Source organism: Oncorhynchus clarkii, chromosome 16 (genome assembly GCF_045791955.1).
Source record: "Oncorhynchus clarkii lewisi isolate Uvic-CL-2024 chromosome 16, UVic_Ocla_1.0, whole genome shotgun sequence".
NCBI lineage: Eukaryota > Metazoa > Chordata > Actinopteri > Salmoniformes > Salmonidae > Oncorhynchus > Oncorhynchus clarkii.
The window spans coordinates 27163877-27184293 of record NC_092162.1 but is presented as its reverse complement, the minus strand read 5'-3'; the positions used below and the strand labels follow the sequence as shown (position 1 = coordinate 27184293).

The 20417-nt window shown below is 40.0% G+C and overlaps 2 protein-coding genes across 2 annotated transcripts in view; both read left to right on the top strand.

The window, feature by feature from the left end:
• Positions 1–7872, top strand: part of LOC139367292 (uncharacterized) — a 71344-nt gene extending 63472 nt beyond the window's left edge. Inside the window, exon 13 of the mRNA XM_071105517.1 lies at positions 7841–7872. Within this exon, the coding sequence (XP_070961618.1) occupies positions 7841–7872 (32 nt within the window). The remainder of the gene's footprint in view (positions 1–7840) is intronic.
• Positions 7873–15165: 7293 nt separating this feature from the next.
• The window catches only part of LOC139368285 (eukaryotic translation initiation factor 3 subunit C-like), a 59253-nt gene continuing 54001 nt past the window's right edge, over positions 15166–20417 (top strand). The window contains exons 1-5 of the mRNA XM_071107020.1: positions 15166–15288; positions 15374–15439; positions 18065–18254; positions 18344–18469; positions 20298–20349. Coding sequence (XP_070963121.1) covers positions 15188–15288; positions 15374–15439; positions 18065–18254; positions 18344–18469; positions 20298–20349 — 535 coding nt within the window. The 5' untranslated portion in view covers positions 15166–15187. The remainder of the gene's footprint in view (positions 15289–15373; positions 15440–18064; positions 18255–18343; positions 18470–20297; positions 20350–20417) is intronic.

Sequence of the window (20417 nt, the reverse complement as noted above, 5' to 3'; positions counted from 1 at the left end):
AGGATTCAAGTCCGGGCTCTGGCTGGGCCACTCAATGACATTCAGAGACTTGTCCCGAAGCCAGTCCTGCGTTGTCTTGACTGTGCTTAGGGTCGTTGTTCTGTTGGAAGTTGAACCTTCTGGAGCTCTGTCAGAGTGACCATCGGGTTCTTGATCACCCCCCTGACCAAGACCCTTCTCCCCTGATTGCTCTGTTTGGCCTGGCAGCCAGCCCTAGGAAGAGTCTTGGTGGTTCCCAAGTTCTTCCATTTCAGAATGATGGAGGGCACTGTGTTCATGGGGACCTTTAATACTTCAAGATACCCTTCCCCAGATCTGTGCCTCGACACAATACTGTCTCAGAGCTCTACGGACAAATCCTTTGACATCATGGCTTGGTTTTTGCTCTGACATGCAAGCTGTGGGACCTTATATAGACAGTTGTAGGTGCGTGCCTTTCCAAATCATGTCCAATCAATTAAATTTACCACAGGCGGACACCAAGCAATTTGTAGAAACATCTCAAGGATGATCGATGGAAACATGCTGCACCTGAGCTCAATTTTGAGACTCATAGCAAAGGATCTGAATCAAATCAAATCAAAGTGTATTTGTCACGTGCGCCGAATACAACAGGTGTAGACCTTGCAGTGAAATGATTACTTACAGGCTCTAACCAATAGTGCAAAAAAGGTATTAGGTGAACAATAAGTAAGTAAAGAAATAAAAACAACAGTAGAAAGACAGTGAAAAACAGTAGCGAGGCTATATACAGTAGCGAAGCTATAAAAGTAGCGAGGCTACATACAGACACCGGTTAGTCAGGCTGATTGAGGTAGTATGTACATGTAGATATGGTTAAAGTGTCTATGCATATATGATGAACAGAGAGTATCAGTAGCGTTAGAGGGGTTGGCGGGTGGCGGGACACAATGAAGATAGCCCGGTTAGCCAATGTGCGGGAGCACTGGTTGGTCGGGCCAATTGAGGTAGTATGTACATATGTACATGAATGTATTGTTAAAGTGACTATGCATATATAAACAGAGAGTAGCAGCAGCGTAAAAGAGGGGTTGGGGGGGCACACAATGCAAATAGTCCATTAAGCCATTTGATTACCTGTTCAGGAGTCTATGGCTTGGTGGTAAAAACTGTTGAGAAGCCTTTTTGTCCTAGACTTGGCACTCCGGTACCGCTTGCCATGCGGTAGTAGAGAGAACAGTCTATGACTGGGGTGGCTGGGGTCTTTGACAATTTTTAGAGTCTTCCTCTGACACCCCCTGGTGTAGAGGTCCTGGATGGCAGGCAGCTTAGCCCCAGTGATGTACTGGGCCGTATGCACTACCCTATGTAGTGCCTTGCGGTCAGAGGCCGAGCAATTGCCGTACCAGGCAGTGATGCAACCATGCTCTCGATGTTGCAGCTGTAGAACCTTTTGAGGATCTCAGGACCCATGCCAAATCTTTTTGTTTCCTGAGGGGGAATAGGCTTTCTTGGTGTGTTTGGACCATTCTAGTTTGTTGGTGATGTGGACAGATGGATCATGGCTAATTTTGTGATAATTTCTTGTAATCTGAGGGGTTCTACTGAGCCAAATAAGCAAATGTCTTGACGTATTACATAGGAATAAAGTTGACATTGCTCTATTGCAAGAGACATCTTTTAGAGGGTGATGTCCATTGACTTCAAAACAAATACGACAAACGGGCAGCTGTTTCCTTCCTTTAAATCTAAAGGGGTATTATTCTACATAATAATACCCCTTTAGATTTACGCAATCTACCCCTTACAATTGAAAAAAGTGGAAATTATAAACAGGGCTGACTTACTAACATATGTTCCACTCTGTATGTGTTTAAATAGCATTTGTATCTATTTATGCTCCTATAACAAAGATTTTCTCCCTTCAGATTATACGCATATTATTGGAGCTGACATGAATGCTATTATTGATTCTTAGCTAGATAGATCTGGACCTTCTCATAGCTCATCACAAGTGATTGCTTCCAATGAACTTAAACCATTTCTTAAAGATCTTAGTTTTAGTACCTGTTGGAAATGTCATAATCCCAAAACTATACATGCTTTTCTGCTAGATTTAAGACTTTCTCGAAAATGTACTGTTTTGTACTGTTTTAACATCTACTGATATTACAGGTAACATGGAATTTATAAAAACATTACTGGCCATTCTATCTGATCATAATCCCATTCTTTGTCAATTAAAAATCTTACCAATGAATATGTGTGCACTGAGATGGAGGTTTAATAATACTTTACTACACAACTCTGATTTCATCTTCAAGTTTAGATCTTAAAAAAAAATAAAAATTGAAATAAGTTACCACTCAGTGGAGGACTCAACTATGGTATGGTTAGCTGTAAAAGGTTTCATACGAGGAAACACTACACATCTTCCCTCTAATTTACAGAAATTAAGACTTTAGAAGATCAGTGAATTGGAAAATCATTGGGAAATGCTGGAAGACTCTTAAAAACAACCATTCAACAGAGAGAGAAATGTATCTAAAAAAACAAGTAGACTGGAACTTAATGACTTGTTGTGACGTAGAGCAGAATTCCTTATGCAGAGGGTGCAACAAAAATATTATTTTCAAGGGAGTAGGCCTAGCCACTTACTGGCGCTGCAGCTTAAACATGCTTTAACAAGACCATCAATACAGCTGATCAGACCTCCTACTAAGGGACTGTTATCTTATCCTACAGAAATAAATACAACTTTTACGGCATATTATTCAGATTTATACAGTTCCTCACGTAGCTTTGACACTTCTGCTTGTTCGGCAGTTCCTGGAGAACCTTACATTGCCCAAACTTTCTCAAGAAGAAACAGTTTTATTAGAGGAATCTGTCACTAGCTCAACTGAAAGCTGCTCTTTTAAATATGAAGAAAGATAAAGTGCCTGGTATTGATGGAATTCCTCCTGAACTCATTCTCATTTTTGGGATGACCTAGGACCAGTTATTCTTGAATTGCTTAACATTGCTATTGAAAAAGGACAACTCCACAGCGACATCAATACAGCTATTATATCCCTAATCCCTAAGAAAGGAGAAGACCTCACAAATTGTGCAAATTTTCGGCCAATCAGTTTAATAAACCCTGTTTGGTAAGGATGTACGATCTTGTTAATAACTTTGTCTAGACGCATGGCTAGAACTTTGGCATCCATCTTCATTTCTGTTCCGATTAAGGGTTGTCATGCAGCCGATAACATGCGGCGCCTGTGCTGTGTTATCTTTAGATGCAAAGAAAGCATTTGACCTCTTGGAGTGGGAATATTTATGGCTTGCATATTTTGGTTTTGGGGCTAGATTTATACATATGATTCGCACCATGTATGTGAATCCTTCTATTATATCTACAGGCACTACCCATTCTAATCCATTTATCATACAACTAGGATGTAAACAACGTTGTCCCGCCTCCCCTATGCTATTTGCTTTCTCCCTTGAACCGCTGGCACTAAGCATATGTCAAAATTCGGCTTCCTCACATATCAAAATCAAACAAACTGAACAAGCAATTTCTCTGTATGCAGATGGCATACTGCTCTACATCGCAAACGCTCAGAAATCCCTCCAGCCAATAATGTCTATTTTCACAGCATTCAGCTCATGGTCTGGTTACAAGACCAACTGGTCTAAATCAGCTCTACTACGTCTTAACTTGGCTATGGGAAACGTGCAACTACCACCCATGGTCCCAGTGAAGAAACAAATGTATGCATTACCATATTCTATTACCATATTCTATTCCACTACTTGCAGGAAGAACGATTTAGAAATCTTTCAAAAGATCCAAAAATACATAAAAAGATGGTCCACTAGGGCCACTTCTTTGCATTCTAGAATCTCAATTATTAAAATGAATGTCCTCCCTCAATTTTAAAAGTTTCATGTTACCACTGCCTCCTCCTATAGACTATTGTTCTAAACTCTGTCATAAAGAAGTTAATTTGGGGGAGAAAGAGACCACAAATTAAATATGCAACACTATAGAGAACAAAAGCATCAGGTGGACTTGCAGTTCCAAATCAGAAATTGTATCACCTATCATTCCAAATAAATTTCCTGAAGACCTGCTTAAACCCAGAGGCTTCTGTTCCTTGGCATGCTATGGAAGAGTCAATAGTTTCGCCAATTAGATTACAAAAAAATAAATCTGGATTGACTCCTAAAAAATGTGCATTATTGTTTGGACCCATTATAGCATACTCAGGAAATGTGTGGAAATCTACAGAGAAGCATATGAGATCTAATCTTAAATGGCTTTCATACTCTCCAATATGGCATAATAAAGAATTCTTAGTGTGTAAGAAAACATATCAGATTATTGGTCTAAGGGTATTTATACTTTCAAAGACATATTCAATTTGAATGGAGTTCTCAGGATTTTTTTTAATGTCCCAGGTTCATCATTTTGTCTTTACCTTCAACTCTGCCTATCCATGCGAGCCTATGGGGTCCCTTGGGGAGCAGAACTAGCAGTACACCCAGTGGTCATTAGTTATGTGGTTTAGTAGTTGTGTGGTCAGTAGTTGTGTGGTTGTGGTCAGTAGTTTTGGTAAGTAGGTGTGTGGTTCAATGGTTGTCTTCAGTAGTTGTGTGGTTGAGGTCAAGCTAGTTGTGGTCAGTAGTTTTGTGGTTGTGGTCATTAGTTAGCGTTCAGTAGTTGTGTGGTTGTGGTCAGTCTAAACTACAGTTGTTGCGTGTGAAAACTGAAAAGTGTGATGAGAAGTGCTCGGGTGAAATATGAAGCGAGTGAATGGAGACAGCTTTGCTCTATCTAATCAGAGCAGCAGGATCAACGTCCATCCCACCCTTAACTTTACAGACAGGCAAACTTGCCAGTTGAGTTACTTAGAGGACGGGGCACAATCCTGAGAAGGAGGATGAAGCTAGTGAGCATTAGAAATCTTGTCTTTATTTATTAGCTGAAATCAGGGGGGTTTTCAAAGCCATTTTAGCTGTCACGCTATGCACAGGACCAGAGCTAGTGCATAACAGACCAGTAGTTGTGGTCAGTAGTTGTGTGGTCAGTAGTTGTGTGATTGTGTTGCAGGTTCTTTGGGCCCTACAGTATGGACATGGTCAGTAGTTGTGGCCATACGTTGTGTGGTTGTGGTCAGTATTTTGGTCAGTAGTGGTCAGTCATTTTGGTAAGTAGTTGTGTAATTCATTAGTTGTGGTCAGTAGTTGTGTAGTTTTGATCAGTAGTTTTGTTAAGTAGTGTTGTGGTCAGTAGTGGTCAGTAATTATGTGGTCAGTTGTTGTTTAGTTTAGTGCATAAGTTTTGTGGTTCAGTAGTTTTGTGGTTAGTAGTTGTGTGGTTGTGGTCTGTCGTTTTGGTACGTAGTTGTGTGGTTCATTAGTTGTGGTCAGTAGGTGTGTGGTTCTGGTCAGTAGTTTTGGTACGTAGTTGTGTGGTTCATTAGTTGTAGTCAGTAGGTGTGTGGTTGTGGTCAGTAGTTTTGTGGTTGTGGTCAGTAGTTGTGTGGTTGTGGTCAATAGTGGCCAGTAGCTTTGATACATAGGTGTGTGGTTCAGTCGTTGTGTGGTTGTGGTCAGTAGCTAATTGTGGTCAGCAGTTTTGTGGTTTTAGTCAGTAGTTGTGGTAGTTTTTTACATTTGTTTTATTTCACCAGGTAAGCTAGTTGAGAACAAGTTCTCATTTACAACTGCGACCTGGCCAAGATAAAGCAAAGCAGTGCGACAGAAACAACAACACGGAGTTACATGGAATAAACAAGTGTACAGTCAACAGAATAGGAAAAAAAAGAAAGTCTATATACAGAGTGTGCAAATGGCATGAGGAGGTATGGCAATAAATAGGCCATAGTAGCAAAGTACTTACAATTTAGCAAATTAACACTGGAGTGAAAGATGAGCAGATGATGATGAGCAGATGGTGTGTAAGTAGTGATACTGGTGTGCTAAAGAGCAGCAAAGTAAATAAAAACAATATGGGGATGAGGTAGGTAGATTGGGTGGGCTATTTACAGATGGACTATGTACAGCTACAGTATTCCAGGTTTAGTAGTTATGGTCATTAGTTGTGTGGTTCAGTAGTTGTGTTGTCCCTAGTTATGGTCAGTAGTTTTGTGGTTGTGGTCAGTATTTGAGGTTTAGTAATTGTGGTCAGTAATTATATGGTCAGTAGTTGAGTGGTTGTGTTGCAGGTTCTTTGGGCCCTATAGTGTGGACATGGTCAGTAGTTGTGTTTAGTAGTTGTGCCGTTGTGATCATAAGTTGTGTGGTTCAGTAGTTTTGTGGTTAGTAGTTGTGTGGTTCATTAGTTGTGGTCAGTAGGTGTGTGGTTGTGGTCAGTAGGTGTGTGGTTGTGGTCAGTAGTTTTGGTATGTAGAGATGGTCAGTAGTTTTGTGGTTGTGGTCAGTATTTGTGGTTTAGTAGTTGTGGTCAATAGTGGCCAGTAGGTGTGTGGTTGTGGTCAGCAGTGGTGGTCAGTAGTTTTGTGGTTGTGGTCAGTATTCCAGGTTTAGTAGTTGTGGTCAGTAGTTGTGTGGTTGTGGTCAGTAGTTTTGTGGTTGTTGTCATTAGTTGTGTGGTCAGTAGTTGTTGTGGTCAGTAGTGGTGGTCAGTAGTTTTGTGGTTGTGGTCAGTATTTGAGGTTTAGTAGTTGTGGTCAGTAGTTGTGTGGTTGTTGTCAGTAGTTGTGGTCATTACTTTTGGTAAGTCAAAACGTATTTGCTAATTTCATGACAAAGCAAAGAGTACTTCAACATGTCATGTACTTGTATTGGAATTTGCAGCTGTTTTTGGTAAGTAATGAATCTTCTAGTCTCTGACATGACTTAATGCATCTTTAATGAAAGCAGTTGGTGGTTTACTGAAACAGCTCTACTTATTGATTGGCAGAAGCTATTCCTGTTCTGATTTCAGATTTGAAAAGCAGACAAGTAGAGGAACATTTGGGAAACAATGTGCCAATGCAGTTACTAAAACAGCTGTATTGTTGGATTGGTAAAATATTTTTTTTTTGTTACGACGACAGATTCGAATAACAGAAGTAGACAAAGATGTTCTGACCTCTACATTTTTGTTTAACTTGTTGGGAAAGTGGCCAAAATGCCAGTTGTTTATAAAAAGTTAGATGAAAATGTCTTTGACATTACTTCTGAGTTCAGATTCGAAAAGCAGATAAGTAGAGGAAGATTTTAAATGTTCTAACCTTTTGTCTAAGAAGTAGTTGGCAAAGTGGTCAAAGTAGCTGATTTTGTGTTAAGAGTTGCAATCATTGCATTTACAGTGAATGGAATGTTGAAAGTGATGATGTCACAATGAGGCCTTTAGAATGCTGAGGAAATCCCAGGAAAAGTAAAAAGATATCAATGTTCTACAAGCACACTATTCCAGACCGATCTGCATGTCTTGACTTTTGAATGACGTTTCTAGCTTAAACAGTGTAGGAGGAATCACGTTCCAAAGAAAAATAAGAAGTATGTCAAAGATTTAAAATGGGGGTTGTGCGTCACAAACCCCACTAATAATACAGTGTAACTACAGTATAATAAGTCAGACGTTTGTCAAAGATTTAAAGTTGGCGTTTTCGCAAGCCCCATTAATTAATGAATATAATGCATCACAAGAAATACACTTAACTTATATGCAACATATATCACAGGACATAACTCTAACTCCTGTCTTTTTTTGTTGCTGCAGAGCCCAAGGAAGAGGTTTCTTCTTCACTGCGAATGGGGCCTACAAAAGGTGTTTATTGTTTATAACATAGATATAAAATACTTATGGTATACGACTTCTCAGGATGTCACACTTTATCCTATAAGTAAGCATTTCACTCTTTTTTTGTTGTTGCAGAGCCCAAGGAAGAGGTTTCATCTTCACTGTGAATGGGGCCTACAAAAGGTGTTTATTGTTTATAACATAGATATAAAATACTTATGGTATACGACTTCTCAGGATGTCACACTTTATCCTATAAGTAAGCATTTCACTGTTAGTCTACACCTGTTATTTACAAAGCTTATGACAAATACATTTGATTTGATGCTTTTTCCCGCATAATGTCATTTGTAATTATATGATTCATACATTTCATATTCAAGTCATATTTCTTTTCAGGTTCAGCACAACGTGTGTCGCATAATCTTCTAAAAACATATACATTTTTGAAAATGTAATTTTGTCAATAAAATATTGGTTCACTTTTTGTGCAGAATCTCATTTAAGTTGGGGGGACAAAACAGTTATATCTTCCTTTACACTGACATTGTACTGTGTTGTTCATTGATTTTACATGGGGACAAAATGTGTGAGCCTGATGCGTTTCAAAAATAGACGTGGTTCTCTGTCTCTTGCTTTCACCTCAACCACAATTGAAACAAGGGGAGTGCATTTCACTTGCCTTCACATTGCACATTTCACACACTTCTGCCTTGATCTCAGTGTTAATAGTTAAGTATTCACTTTTTAATTATTTATAATTATATTACTTATGTTCTGTGCAATGTCAATGCATAATCTGTATTATTGGGTTGGTTCTTGTGTAGCCAAAGCCACATTTAACATATTAATTTAGTTTACATTGTTTGCCCTTATAGATTTGGACTCTTATACAAAAAAGGAACAAGGTTATTGTCTTTTTATAGTCAAGCAGACATGGGTCAGCAAATTTTTTTTCCAATTGCCAGGTGATTAAGAATCCATGTGGTATAGCACTGTCTGCAACTAATCTTGATATAAAGTAATAGATTTAGACATAGTTTTAAACTATTAATATAGCCTACATTACAGCCGTACACTATCGATCCTATTGATCACGCTTCCCGCAATGATGCGCATGCAACGTGCCAAAATTAGTAATGCGTTCAGTTATCTTCTTCCTCAAATGGATGTATACTGGACATCTCAGCCTCAAGAACAACATTTCTACAAGCTATTACCGAAATGCCCATTTTTAAATTTGCTCACGTTTAGACCGCTCATCAGAAAAGTTATTTGTAGGACAATTAATAGGCCTATTTTACAACTGACTAATGGGATTTTATGTTGTCTCTGCGTTTGACAAAATAATAAATACCAAGAAGTAGTTTACCTCAGGTTCCAGTTTGATGTAGGCCTACTCTGATCTGAAGTTTATCATCTTATCGAAGAAGCCACTGAAACACCAAAATATGGACTCACCAGCAAGCCCCCTTTCTCATGCTGGGAGGACTTTCTGGACAGTTTGGGTGAGTTTATGCGCTGAAAAAAATTACTGAAGGACACCATTTCTATAGCCTACAGAGAATTATATATTATGCACAATTGTCCATGGTACTAGCTTTTGTTACTAATACTGGGTCGTTCCACCAATTCTGTGCCTTTTGAGAAGTCTAACTTGGACCAAAAAAGTTTCACCTAATTTTAACATTCTTTCATAAAGAGCACAAGTTCAACTTTATGAAAAACATGTTTCCCGTCTCAAAATGTTAAATAAAAACATACAAGTAAGTGTCTATTAACTAGAGTCGATTGACGGACCAGTGCGTTATAAAAAAAATACCCATCATAATCTGTCAGTTTTTTTTTGCATTTGAAGCATCTAAATCCACCACATCCGCCGATGTCGCAATTACACATCTGAGGAAACCAGGCACCAAAAAGCATGGTGGTGGAAGCATCATTACTGTGGGGATGTTTTTCGGCGGCAGGGACTTGGTGACTAGTCAGGATCGAGGGAAAGATGAACGGAGCAAAGTACAGAGAGATCCTTGATGAAAACCTGCTCCAGAGCGCTCAGGACCTCAAACTGGGGCGAAGGTTCACCTTCCAACAGGACAGCGACCTTAAGCACACAGCCAAGACAATGCAGGAGTGGCTTCGGGAAACGTCTCTGAATGTCCTTGAACCCGATCGAACATCTCTGGAGAGACCTGAAAATAGCTGTGCAGCCAATCTCCCCATCCAACATGACAGAGCTTGAGAGGATCTGCAGAGAGCAATGGGAGAAACTTGTAACGTCATACCCAATAAGATTTGAGGCTGTAATCAATGCCAAGGTGCTTCAACAAAGTACTGAGTAAAGGGTCTGAATGCTTATGTGAATCTGATATATAATTAGCAAAAATTTCCCAAAACATGTTTTTGCTTTGTCATTATAAGGAATTGTGTATAGATTGATGAGGAAAAAAACGACAATCCATTTTAGAATAAGGCTGTAACATAACAGAATGTAGAAAAAGTCTAGGAGTCAACATAACAACATGTGGAAAAAGTCCAAGGGGTCTTCGGAAAGTATTCAGACCCCTTGACTTTTTCCACATGTTGTTATGTTATTATTATTCTAAAATTGATTAACTAAAACATTTCCCTCCTAAATCTACACACAATACCCCATAATGACAAAGTGAAAACAGAAATACCTGATGTACATAAGTATTCAGACCCTTTGCTATGAGACTCGAAATTGAGCTCAGGTGCATCCTGGTTCCATTGATCATCCTTGAGTGTTTCTACAACTTGATTGGAGTCCACCTGTGGTAAATTCAATTGATTGGACATGATTTGGAAAGGCACACACCTGTCTATATAAGGTCCCACAGTTGACAGTGCATGTCAGAGCAAATACCAAGCCATGAGGTCGAAGGAATTGCCAGTAGAGCTCTGAGACTTTTTATTGTTTATTTTATTTCCCCTTTATTTAACTAGGTAGGCCAGTTGAGAACAAGTTCTCATTTACAACTGCGACCTGGCCAAGATAAAGCAAAGCAGTGCGACACAAACAACAGAGTTACACATGGAAAAAACAAACGTACAGTCAATAACACAATAGAAAAAGTCTATATACAGTGTGTGCAAAGGAGGTAAGATTAGGGAGGTAAGACAAAAAATAGGCTGTAGTGGCAAAGTAATTACAATTTAGCAATTAAACACTGAAGTGATAGATGTGCAGAAGATGAATGTGCAAGTAGAGATACTGGGGTGCAAAGGAGCAAAAATAAATAAATAACAAAATGGGGATGAGGTAGTTGGATGGCCTATTTACAGATGGGCTATGTACAGGTGCAATGATCTGTGCGCTGCTCTGACAGCTGATGCTTAAAGTTAGTGAGGGAGATATGAGTCTCCAGCTTCAGTGATTTTTGCAATTCGTTCCAGTCATTGGCAGCAGAGAAGTGGAAGGAAAGGCGGCCAAAGGAGGTGTTGGCTTTGGGGGTGACCAGTGATGTATACCTGCTGGAGCGCGTGCCAAGGGTGGGTGCTGCTATGGTGACCAGTGAGCTGAGATAAGGCGGGGCTTTACCTAGCAAAGACTTATAGATGACCTGGAGCCCAGTGGGTTTGGCGACGAATATGAGCGAGGGCCAGTCAACGAGAGCATACAAGTCGCAGTGGTGGGTAGTATATGGGGCTTCAGTGACAAAACGGATGGCACTGTGTTAGACTACATTCAGATTGCTGAATTGAGTGTTGGAGGCTATTTTGTAAATTACATTGCCAAAGTCAAGGATCGGTCGAATAGTCAGTTTCCCGAGGGTATGTTTAGCAGCATGAATGAAGCCGACTTTGTTGCAAAATAGGAAGCTAATTCTAGATTTACTTTTGGATTGGAGATGCTTAATGTGAGTCTGCAAGGAGAGTTTACAGTCCAACCAGACACCTAGGTATTTGTCGTGGTCCACATATTCTAAGTTAGAACCGCCCAGAATAGTGACGAGTAGGCGTGAGAGCATGAATTTAGTTTTACTTGCATTTAAGAGCAGTTGGAGGCCACGGAAGGAGAGTTGTATGGCATTGAACCTCGTCTGGAGGTTAGTTAACACAGTGTCCAAAGAAGGGCCAGAAGTATACAGAATGGTGTCGTCTGTGTAGAGGTGGATCAGAGAATCACCGGCAGCAAATGTGACATTGTTGTATACAGAGGAAAGAGTCGGCCCGAGAATTGAACACTGTGGCACCCCCATAGAGACTGCCAGAGGTCCAGACAACAGGCCCTCCGATTTGACACACTGAACTCTATCTTATAAGTAGTTGGTGAACCAGACGAGGCAGTCATTTCAGAAACGAAGGCTGTTGAGTCTGCCGATAAGAATGTGGTGATTGACAGAGTCGAAAGCCTTGGCCAGGTCAATGAATACGGCTGCACAGTATTGTCTTTTATCGATGGTGGTTATGATATCGTTTAGGACCTTGAGCGTGGCTGAGATGCACCCATGACCAGCTTGGAAACAAGATTATATAGTGGAGAAGGTAATCGGTGATCTGTTTGTTAACTTGGCTTTCAAAGACCTTAGACTTGGGCGAGTTGCTGTGGGGGGTGCAGGACTGTTGACCGGGGTAGGGGTAGCCAGGTGGAAAGCATGGCCAGCCGTAGAAAAATGCTTATTGAAATTCTAAATTATCGTGGATTTATCGGTGGTGACAGTGGTTCCTAGGCTCGGTGCAGTGGGCAGCTTGGAGGAGGTGCTCTTATTCTCCATGGCCCTTACAGTTTCCCAGAACCTTTTGGAGTTTGTGCTACTGGATGCAAATTTCTGTTTGAAAAAACGAGCCTTTGCTTTCCTAACTGCCTGTGTATATTGGTTCCTAACTTCCCTGAAAAGTAGCATATTGCAGGGGCTATTTGATGCTAATGCAGAACGCCACAGGATGTTTTTGTGCTGGTCAAGGGCAGTCAGTTCTGGAGTGAACCAAGGGCTATATCTGTTCCTGGTTCTACATTTTTTCAATGGGGCTTGCTTATTTAAGATGGTGAGGAAAGCACTTTTAAAGAATAACCCAGCATCCTCTACTGCCGGGATGAGTACAATATCCTTCCAGGATACCCAGGCCAGGTCCATTAGAAAGGCCTGCTCGCTGAAGTGTTTTAGGGAGCGTTTGACTGTGGTGAGTGGTGGTCGTTTGACCGCGGACCCATTACTGACACAGGCAATGATGCAGTGATCGCTGAGATCCTGGTTGAAGACAGCAGAGGTGTATTTAGAGGACGTGTTGATCAGGATGATATCTATGAAGGTACCCGATATTACGGATTTGGAGGTTTACCTGGTAGGTTCCATGATAATTTGGGTGAGATTGAGGGCATCTAGTTTAGATTGCATATCCCAGTTTAGGTCACCTAACAGTACAAACTCTGAAGATACACGGGGGGCAATTAATTCACCTATGGTGTCCAGGGCGCAGCTGAGGGCTGAGGGGGGTCTGTTACAAGCGGCAACAGTGAGAGACTTACTTCTGGAAAGGTGGATTTTTAAAAGTACAAGCTCAAACTGTTTGGGCACTGACCTGGATAGCATGACAGAACTCTGCAGGCTGTCTCAGCAGTAGATTGCAACTCCACCCCCTTTGGCAGTTCTGTCTTGGCGGAAAATGTATACACATACATAGAGGCATTTTCCAGCTATGACTTTACCACTCAGAATCCAGAATGGTTAGGACAATGGGGCCAGCACATGATGTAATACACCCTTACAACAATCTACTTTTTGATCTTCTTGACTTCCTATCTGGTAAACTGCTACTATGTGTCAAGAAAAGAGCCCCAATTAGGGGTTAATATACTCCAGTAAGAAAGAGCTGGTTTAGATTAAAAACGATTGCCCTGTGTCCCCGTTCAGAGGCATGAGAGACTAGTCAGTGGTAGAATTGAGTTGGCACTTTATTTGCCCAAACACCCATAGACCCACAAGGTTGAGATTACTCATGGACAGTAATTAGTCATATTGAATTTTTTGCATTGATGCATTGTGTCTTCTAACTGTCCAAGAATAGTGATTATGATATCGTTTATTTGTTCCCATAAATACAAAAGAGGATGTCTCTCCTCATAGCGCTGGCACTTTAGTCAGACTGTGCACCACAGAGCCAATCAGGAGAGAATACATACAGGTCAACGGTGCCAATTGAAAGTCGAGGGGTGTGTCTGTGCCTTTTGGATTACTCTCTTTACAGAGAACCCCTGTGGTTCAAGTCTGCTCTGCGCATGTCTGAAAGTGGCAGAGCCAGCAGCCAAGAGAGTTTTTCAAACTTGAGCACTTGGACCAGGACTTGAGCACTTGGACCAGGACTTGAGCACTTGGACAAGGACTTGAGCACATGAACCAGGACTCAAGGTTTAGTGACCAGTTCACCTAAAATATCAGTTCAAAAAGAGCTGTTAGATCGTGAACAGCTCGTCACTAGCCTACACTTGAGCTGGGACAATAAACTGAAAAATATCAACACCACCAATTATTTGAGGCATTTTGCTGATATTGTTCATTACGATAAATAGCCTATACTAGAAATGTGTAGTTTGAAAAGAAATGCATATGCTAATATAGGTGATTGTTAATGGGACAATTGATGGCTACAATCATCAAACCAGCAGTAGTAGTTTAAAGGATCATTTGAAAAAACATTGCACATTGTTATAAACTTATCGTTCTATTTACTGTTCTTGCATCAGTTCAGGCAGCTTATCGCCCAGCTCTGCTCATTTTAGCATTTTAGCAAACAAGGTTTTGTTTTATTTGTCCCAATGCGATACCATGGACATAATTACGTTATATGATTTATGAATAACAAAGGGATATAGATTGAATTTGTTCCGTCAGTTCAACACCTTTAATTAAAAAATGCAAGCTGTTCGTCATCAGTCATCCAACAGTAAATGGCCTATGCGCCCCGATTCCATGGCTGGCTATAGGCCTATGAAACACGCAAAAGAAAATAAATGAATGTGCTACAAAACCATAATTATGTCGATTTCAACTCCTCTTTACCACTTACGTTACACGTGATATGTATATTCACTCACAGGAAACAATGAAGAAGCATCATGCTCTCCCTTATCCGTGAAAATAAATTTGACTGCACCCAACCACAACGCACAAAATGAACACAGGTGCCGAGAGGCGGGGCAGACTGACGAGCCAGCAGTTTTTCCCTGTCATTGCTCGCTTTGTGACTGACAGGCACCTGTCCAATCAATAGATCACTAGAATATCTATTTGGTTCATTCTATCTAGAAAAGGCTGTGCAGACTTTTCTGACTGGTGAATTGAATCTTTTAAATGAAATGAAGGCTTGTTAATTTATGAAATGGAAATAGCGCTTATGGAAAACACTTGGTTAAGAGAAAATGTTATTTGTAATTTCAAATTGCTCTTTCGCACCATGTGTTTGAGCCCCATTATAAAATATCAGGATTCCACCCCCACAGATTGACGGCAGTCTTCAGCAATGTCACGTTTCTTTGCCACCGGGTCCGACAGCGAGTCTGAGGATTCCTCGTCGTCTGATGAGATCACCCCTAAAGTACCCGGCACTACTTTCACCAAGCAGTCAGTACTACTTTCTCTCTCTGAAACCTCAGTCACTCTGACTGTTTTCACAGCTTTCTCACTTTTCCACATTTGTTCCTCGTAGGTCATTGCTGCTTCGTGACGATGAGGAAGACACCAAGAGAGTCGTGCGTAGTGCCAAGGACAAGAGGTCAGTCATTTACTCTACTTCCATTATCCATAGTACCATCTCCTTAGCCTTGTCCATGTGCTGTATAGCCAACTCCTATGGGGGCTTTTATGCCTGATGATAGGAGTTGGCAATACAGCATAGGCATAAACTGATCTGGGACCAGGCTACCACCCATAGGAGTTGGCTGTGCAACATAAATATATCTGGGACTAGGCTACCATCCCCTGACTCTGATGCAGTCTAGTATGTGTTGGTATGCCTGCCCTGGACTATGCCATCTGCCCCAGGGGTTCCCAACCTATGGGGGGAGCGTAATACTTTTTTTTTGGTACAATTCTCAGTTCTTTATACTAATCTAAAACAATGCAGAAATCCGCAATGCTTTAGGCTAGAAACAAGCTGTTTAACACCAGAGGAATATGAGACTGATGCACATGGGAATATCTTTCGTTTGTCTCTGACATTCAGAAGCTGAACTACGAGGAGTCAAAGAAGTAAACTTAAACAATGTGTCACCCTGTCGCCATCAATTGATCAACTCACTTTTTGTAAAAGAGAATGTATAATTAAATTGAATGTTCATATAAATTATCATAATAAAACATATTTGGTAGCGGATAACATTTGTGGAAATCGGATCTAGACTTTATTTTCCTTCTCATTAAATAGCCTACCTAAAAGATGTCATGAGTCTATTTAAACTATGTACAAATGAGAGTTGGGACTAGAGGTCGACCAATTATGATTTTTCAATACCGATACCGATTATTGGAGGACAAAAAAAATCCGATACCGATATGGCGTTGAAAAAATCATAATCGGTGTGTATATATATATATATATATATATATATATACACACACATTTTTGTAATAATGACAATTGCAACAATACTGAATGAACAATGAACACTTTAACATAATATAATATATATGGGCATTTGGATGGGTGTTCTTAAGGTGATTCCACAGGTTGGTGGTATTTTTTGATTTAGCCGTTGCTGACCCCATGCTTACATCTTTATCACAAATAAGACACCTTTTTTTCCCTGGTGCCAATTCCATGTAATAGTCCCACACTGGTGCTATGCTTTTCTCTGCCATCTGTAAAACACACACACAGCTCTGATGTGACAATGATACTGAAGAGTTTGCTTAGGAGACAAATACTCTTAACTGTTTGAATAAAAATAGTTTAAGTTACCTGTGATGAATGTTGAAAACAAAAACTGTAATTTCTATATGCAGGAAATCCTATTTTAAAAATGGACATGGTAGGAATTGACTACCAAAGTGTGAGTCATAATTCCCATGACACCTAGCAAAATCTGAAAAGCGGTTCCGTCATTCATTTATTCCATAGGATATTTTTAGATTCACTTAAAATAAGGTCTGTGTTTCGTGTAGGCTTACACCACCTTGCCAATTTTATAACTGTGTAGATATCCATAGGACAAGGTAACTGATCAATATTGGCTAAATTTAAGCGAAAATCTTTTTTTTTGTAGAGTGGATTTATGAAAATATGTTGACAAACGTGACCTTATCCTAGTGAGATTTACACGGGTATCAAAATGCCGAGGCGGTTGAAGCCTGTACGAAACACAGACCTTATTTGAAGTAGATCAAGACATTCTCTATGGAAGTAGAATAACGAAGGAACTCCTTTCAAGTTCAGCCGCAAGTTATTACAGGAATTATAACGCGTCAACTATTTCTCTCTAAACCATATACCTTTGACTATTACGAGCCTGCTGCTGCCTACCACCCTCAGAAAGACTGCTCTATCAAATATCAAAACATAGACTTAACTATAATAGACACACAGAAATACGAGCCTTAGGTCAAATCCGGAAACTATCACCTCTTTAAAAACCAAACGTTTATTCCGTTCCGTATTTTATCTAACGGTTGGCATCCCTAAGTCTAAATATTGCTGTTACATTGCACAACCTTCAATGTTATGTCATAATTACGTAAAATTCTGGCAAATTAGTTCGCAAAGAGCCAGGTGGCCCAAACTGTTGCATATACCCTGACTCTGCGTGCAATGAACGCAAGAGAAGTGACACAATTTCACCTGGTTAATATTGCCTGCTAACCTGGATTTCTTTTAGCTAAATATGCAGCTTTAAAAATATATACTTGTGTATTGATTTTAAGAAAGGCATTGATGTTTATGGTTAAGTACACATTGGAGCAACGACAGTCGTTGATTGATTGTTTTTTATAAGATAAGTTTAATGCTAGCTAGCAACTTACCTTGGCTTACTGCATTCGCGTAACAGGCAGGCTCCTCGTGAGGCAGGTGGTTAGAGCGTTGACTGTAAGGTTGCAAGATTGGATCCCCCGAGCTGACAAGGTAAAAATCTGTCGTTCTGCCTCGTTCCTAGGCCGTCATTGAAATTAAGAATGTGTTCTTAACTGACTTTCCTAGTAAATAAAGATGAAATAAAGGTGAACTTGAAATCGGCCCTAATTAATCGGCTATTCCGATTAATCAGTCGACCTCTAGTTGGGACACACACACACACACACACACCTATTTTCCTATGTCCCTCAAATTAAACAAAATCAAACTGGTGTTGTATTTAATGTAGGCTATCTCAATAAACAATCATTAAAAATAAGGATTATGTCATAGGTTCGAGGAGCTAACTAACCTGATCAAGACGATCCGCAACGCCATGAAGATCCGAGATATGTCCAAGTGTCTGGAGGAGTTTGAGCAGCTATGTCGAGCATTCCTCAAAAGCAAGACTATAGTGGACAAGGAAGGGATGCCTCCCTTCTACATCCGTCTTCTGTCCGACCTAGAAGACTATTTAAATCAGGTAAACATTCACAGTTCACACGGTTTCTATTAAGACACACACTCCTACCACTATGGCTAAGCACGATGATGGTTAATGTTTCCCTACAGCTTTGGGAGGACAAAGAAGGGAAGAAGAAGATGAACAAGAACAACGCCAAAGCACTCAGCACCCTGCGGCAGAAGATCCGCAAGTACAACAGGGACTACGAGACGGAGATCGCCAGCTACAAGGAGGTGAGGCTTTTCGCTATGACAACACAGGATGGTAGATTCTTAGTAATCTGTTGTTGTTGTTTTTTAGCAAATAACACTTACCAAGTGTTTGGCAACATTTTTGTAACCTTTTTGAGTCAATCACCCGGGGAACGTGGAAATCGAATGCATGAGAGCTTCAACGGTGTCGCGAGCATATAGTGTGTCAAATTAGGAAGCAAGTCTAAGGTTCATATCTCTATGCGGAGCAATGCTGGTCAAATTTCCGGATAAATTGTGGTGATGGGGGGGATCAATAGTTATTTATCACAATATTATTTTGAAAAATATTATATTGGTACTTTGACTCCAATTATCGATAAATTAATGAAATGCTAGCGTTAGTTGGCTGTACCTGCACCAACACTTGGGTATATTTGATCCTGTACCTTGTTCTCCGTCTTCTTAAATAGTCAGCCATCACGTTTTCAGAACTTTTATTTCCATGGCTGATCAAAACTAATTTTCTCATTCTCTTTCTTGTCTCTGAAACAGACAAATAGTGAGCAATATGTTTGGAATATCAAATCTAATAAATTAGACTGTTTGTGCATTGCTACCTGTGTAATTGTAGATAATAGGCAGAATCTACCACACACCCAAAACCGATAAGTGGAGGTGCTGGAGGCAAAATGCTAAACTGAAAAAATAGGAAAAAGTCTCTGAACACTTCCAGTCTGGTTTTACTATTGTCTACATTGTAGAATAATAGTGCTATGAAGTAACACACATGGAATCATGTAGTAACCAAAAACATGTTAACAAATATTTTATATTTGAGATTCTTCAAAGTAGCCACCCTTTGCCTTAACTGACAAGAGTGTGCAAAGCTGTCATCTGTAAGGTTCCTTGAGCAAGGAATTTCAAACAGTCAGACACTAGAAACGTTCATTTTTTTCCCATAGACACTTTCTTTTATCTACAGGTCTGTTAATAAGACACTGTTGTACTATTGTTCAGAGATATTTATATTCAGGAATATTGAACTATTCTGACACATTTTATTCCATAGACACTTTTACATGTCTGTTCTCAGCAGACACTTTTTGTATTGTGGTTTACTTTCAGAAGCAAGAATAAAGGTTTATTTGTGTGCTGAAAAAGCTTGGTTGGCATTTCTTCAAGGTGTTTCAATGCATTCTATTTGAACATCAAGTGCTGACAACATACAGAAGAGCTGTGTGCCACAGATTTTCTTCTACTTGTGTAGTAGTACAGTCTAATCTAATTTACTCCACTCTGAGCCATCCCAGAATCTGGTTTCATTTTATTAACAAGATAAATAAACTCTACTGGTTCACAGTGCACACAGAACTGAGTCTGCATCCAAGAATCCTCATCCTTGCAGCCATGATGCCGAATGCATTCTGACTCTCCGACAACGAGAGTGGTAGTTCCAGGTAAACCCAGTTTTATTGAGCTGGACACCTGTGAATTCGAGGTAATGAGAATATATGTCATATACAGTGGGGAGAACAAGTATTTGATACACTGCCGATTTTGCAGGTTTTCCTACTTACAAAGCATGTAGAGGTCTGTCATTTTTATCATAGGTACACTTCAACTGCGAGAGACGGAATACAAAACAAAAATCCAGAAAATCACATTGTATGATTTTTAAGTAATTAATTTGTCTAGCCACTTCTACAAAGTGTTGACTCATGTAAATCAGAATTCACTTCGTTGTAAGACGTCCCCCGTGTATTTTCGGCTTAATGCATCTTTCCCAAGACACTCTGAGCCAGTGTGAGATGCTTAGTTCCTACTAATGGCTTCGTGGTATAATAGCAATATTTTCTCTCTCTTTCAGAACCCAATGGTCTCTGCGGATGAGGAGGATGAGAAGGATGAGGTTGAATCGGGTGAGTTTCTTACCATGCCTTTTCATTACACCTCGATCTATGTCTACAGTAAATGCCATTAATGAAAG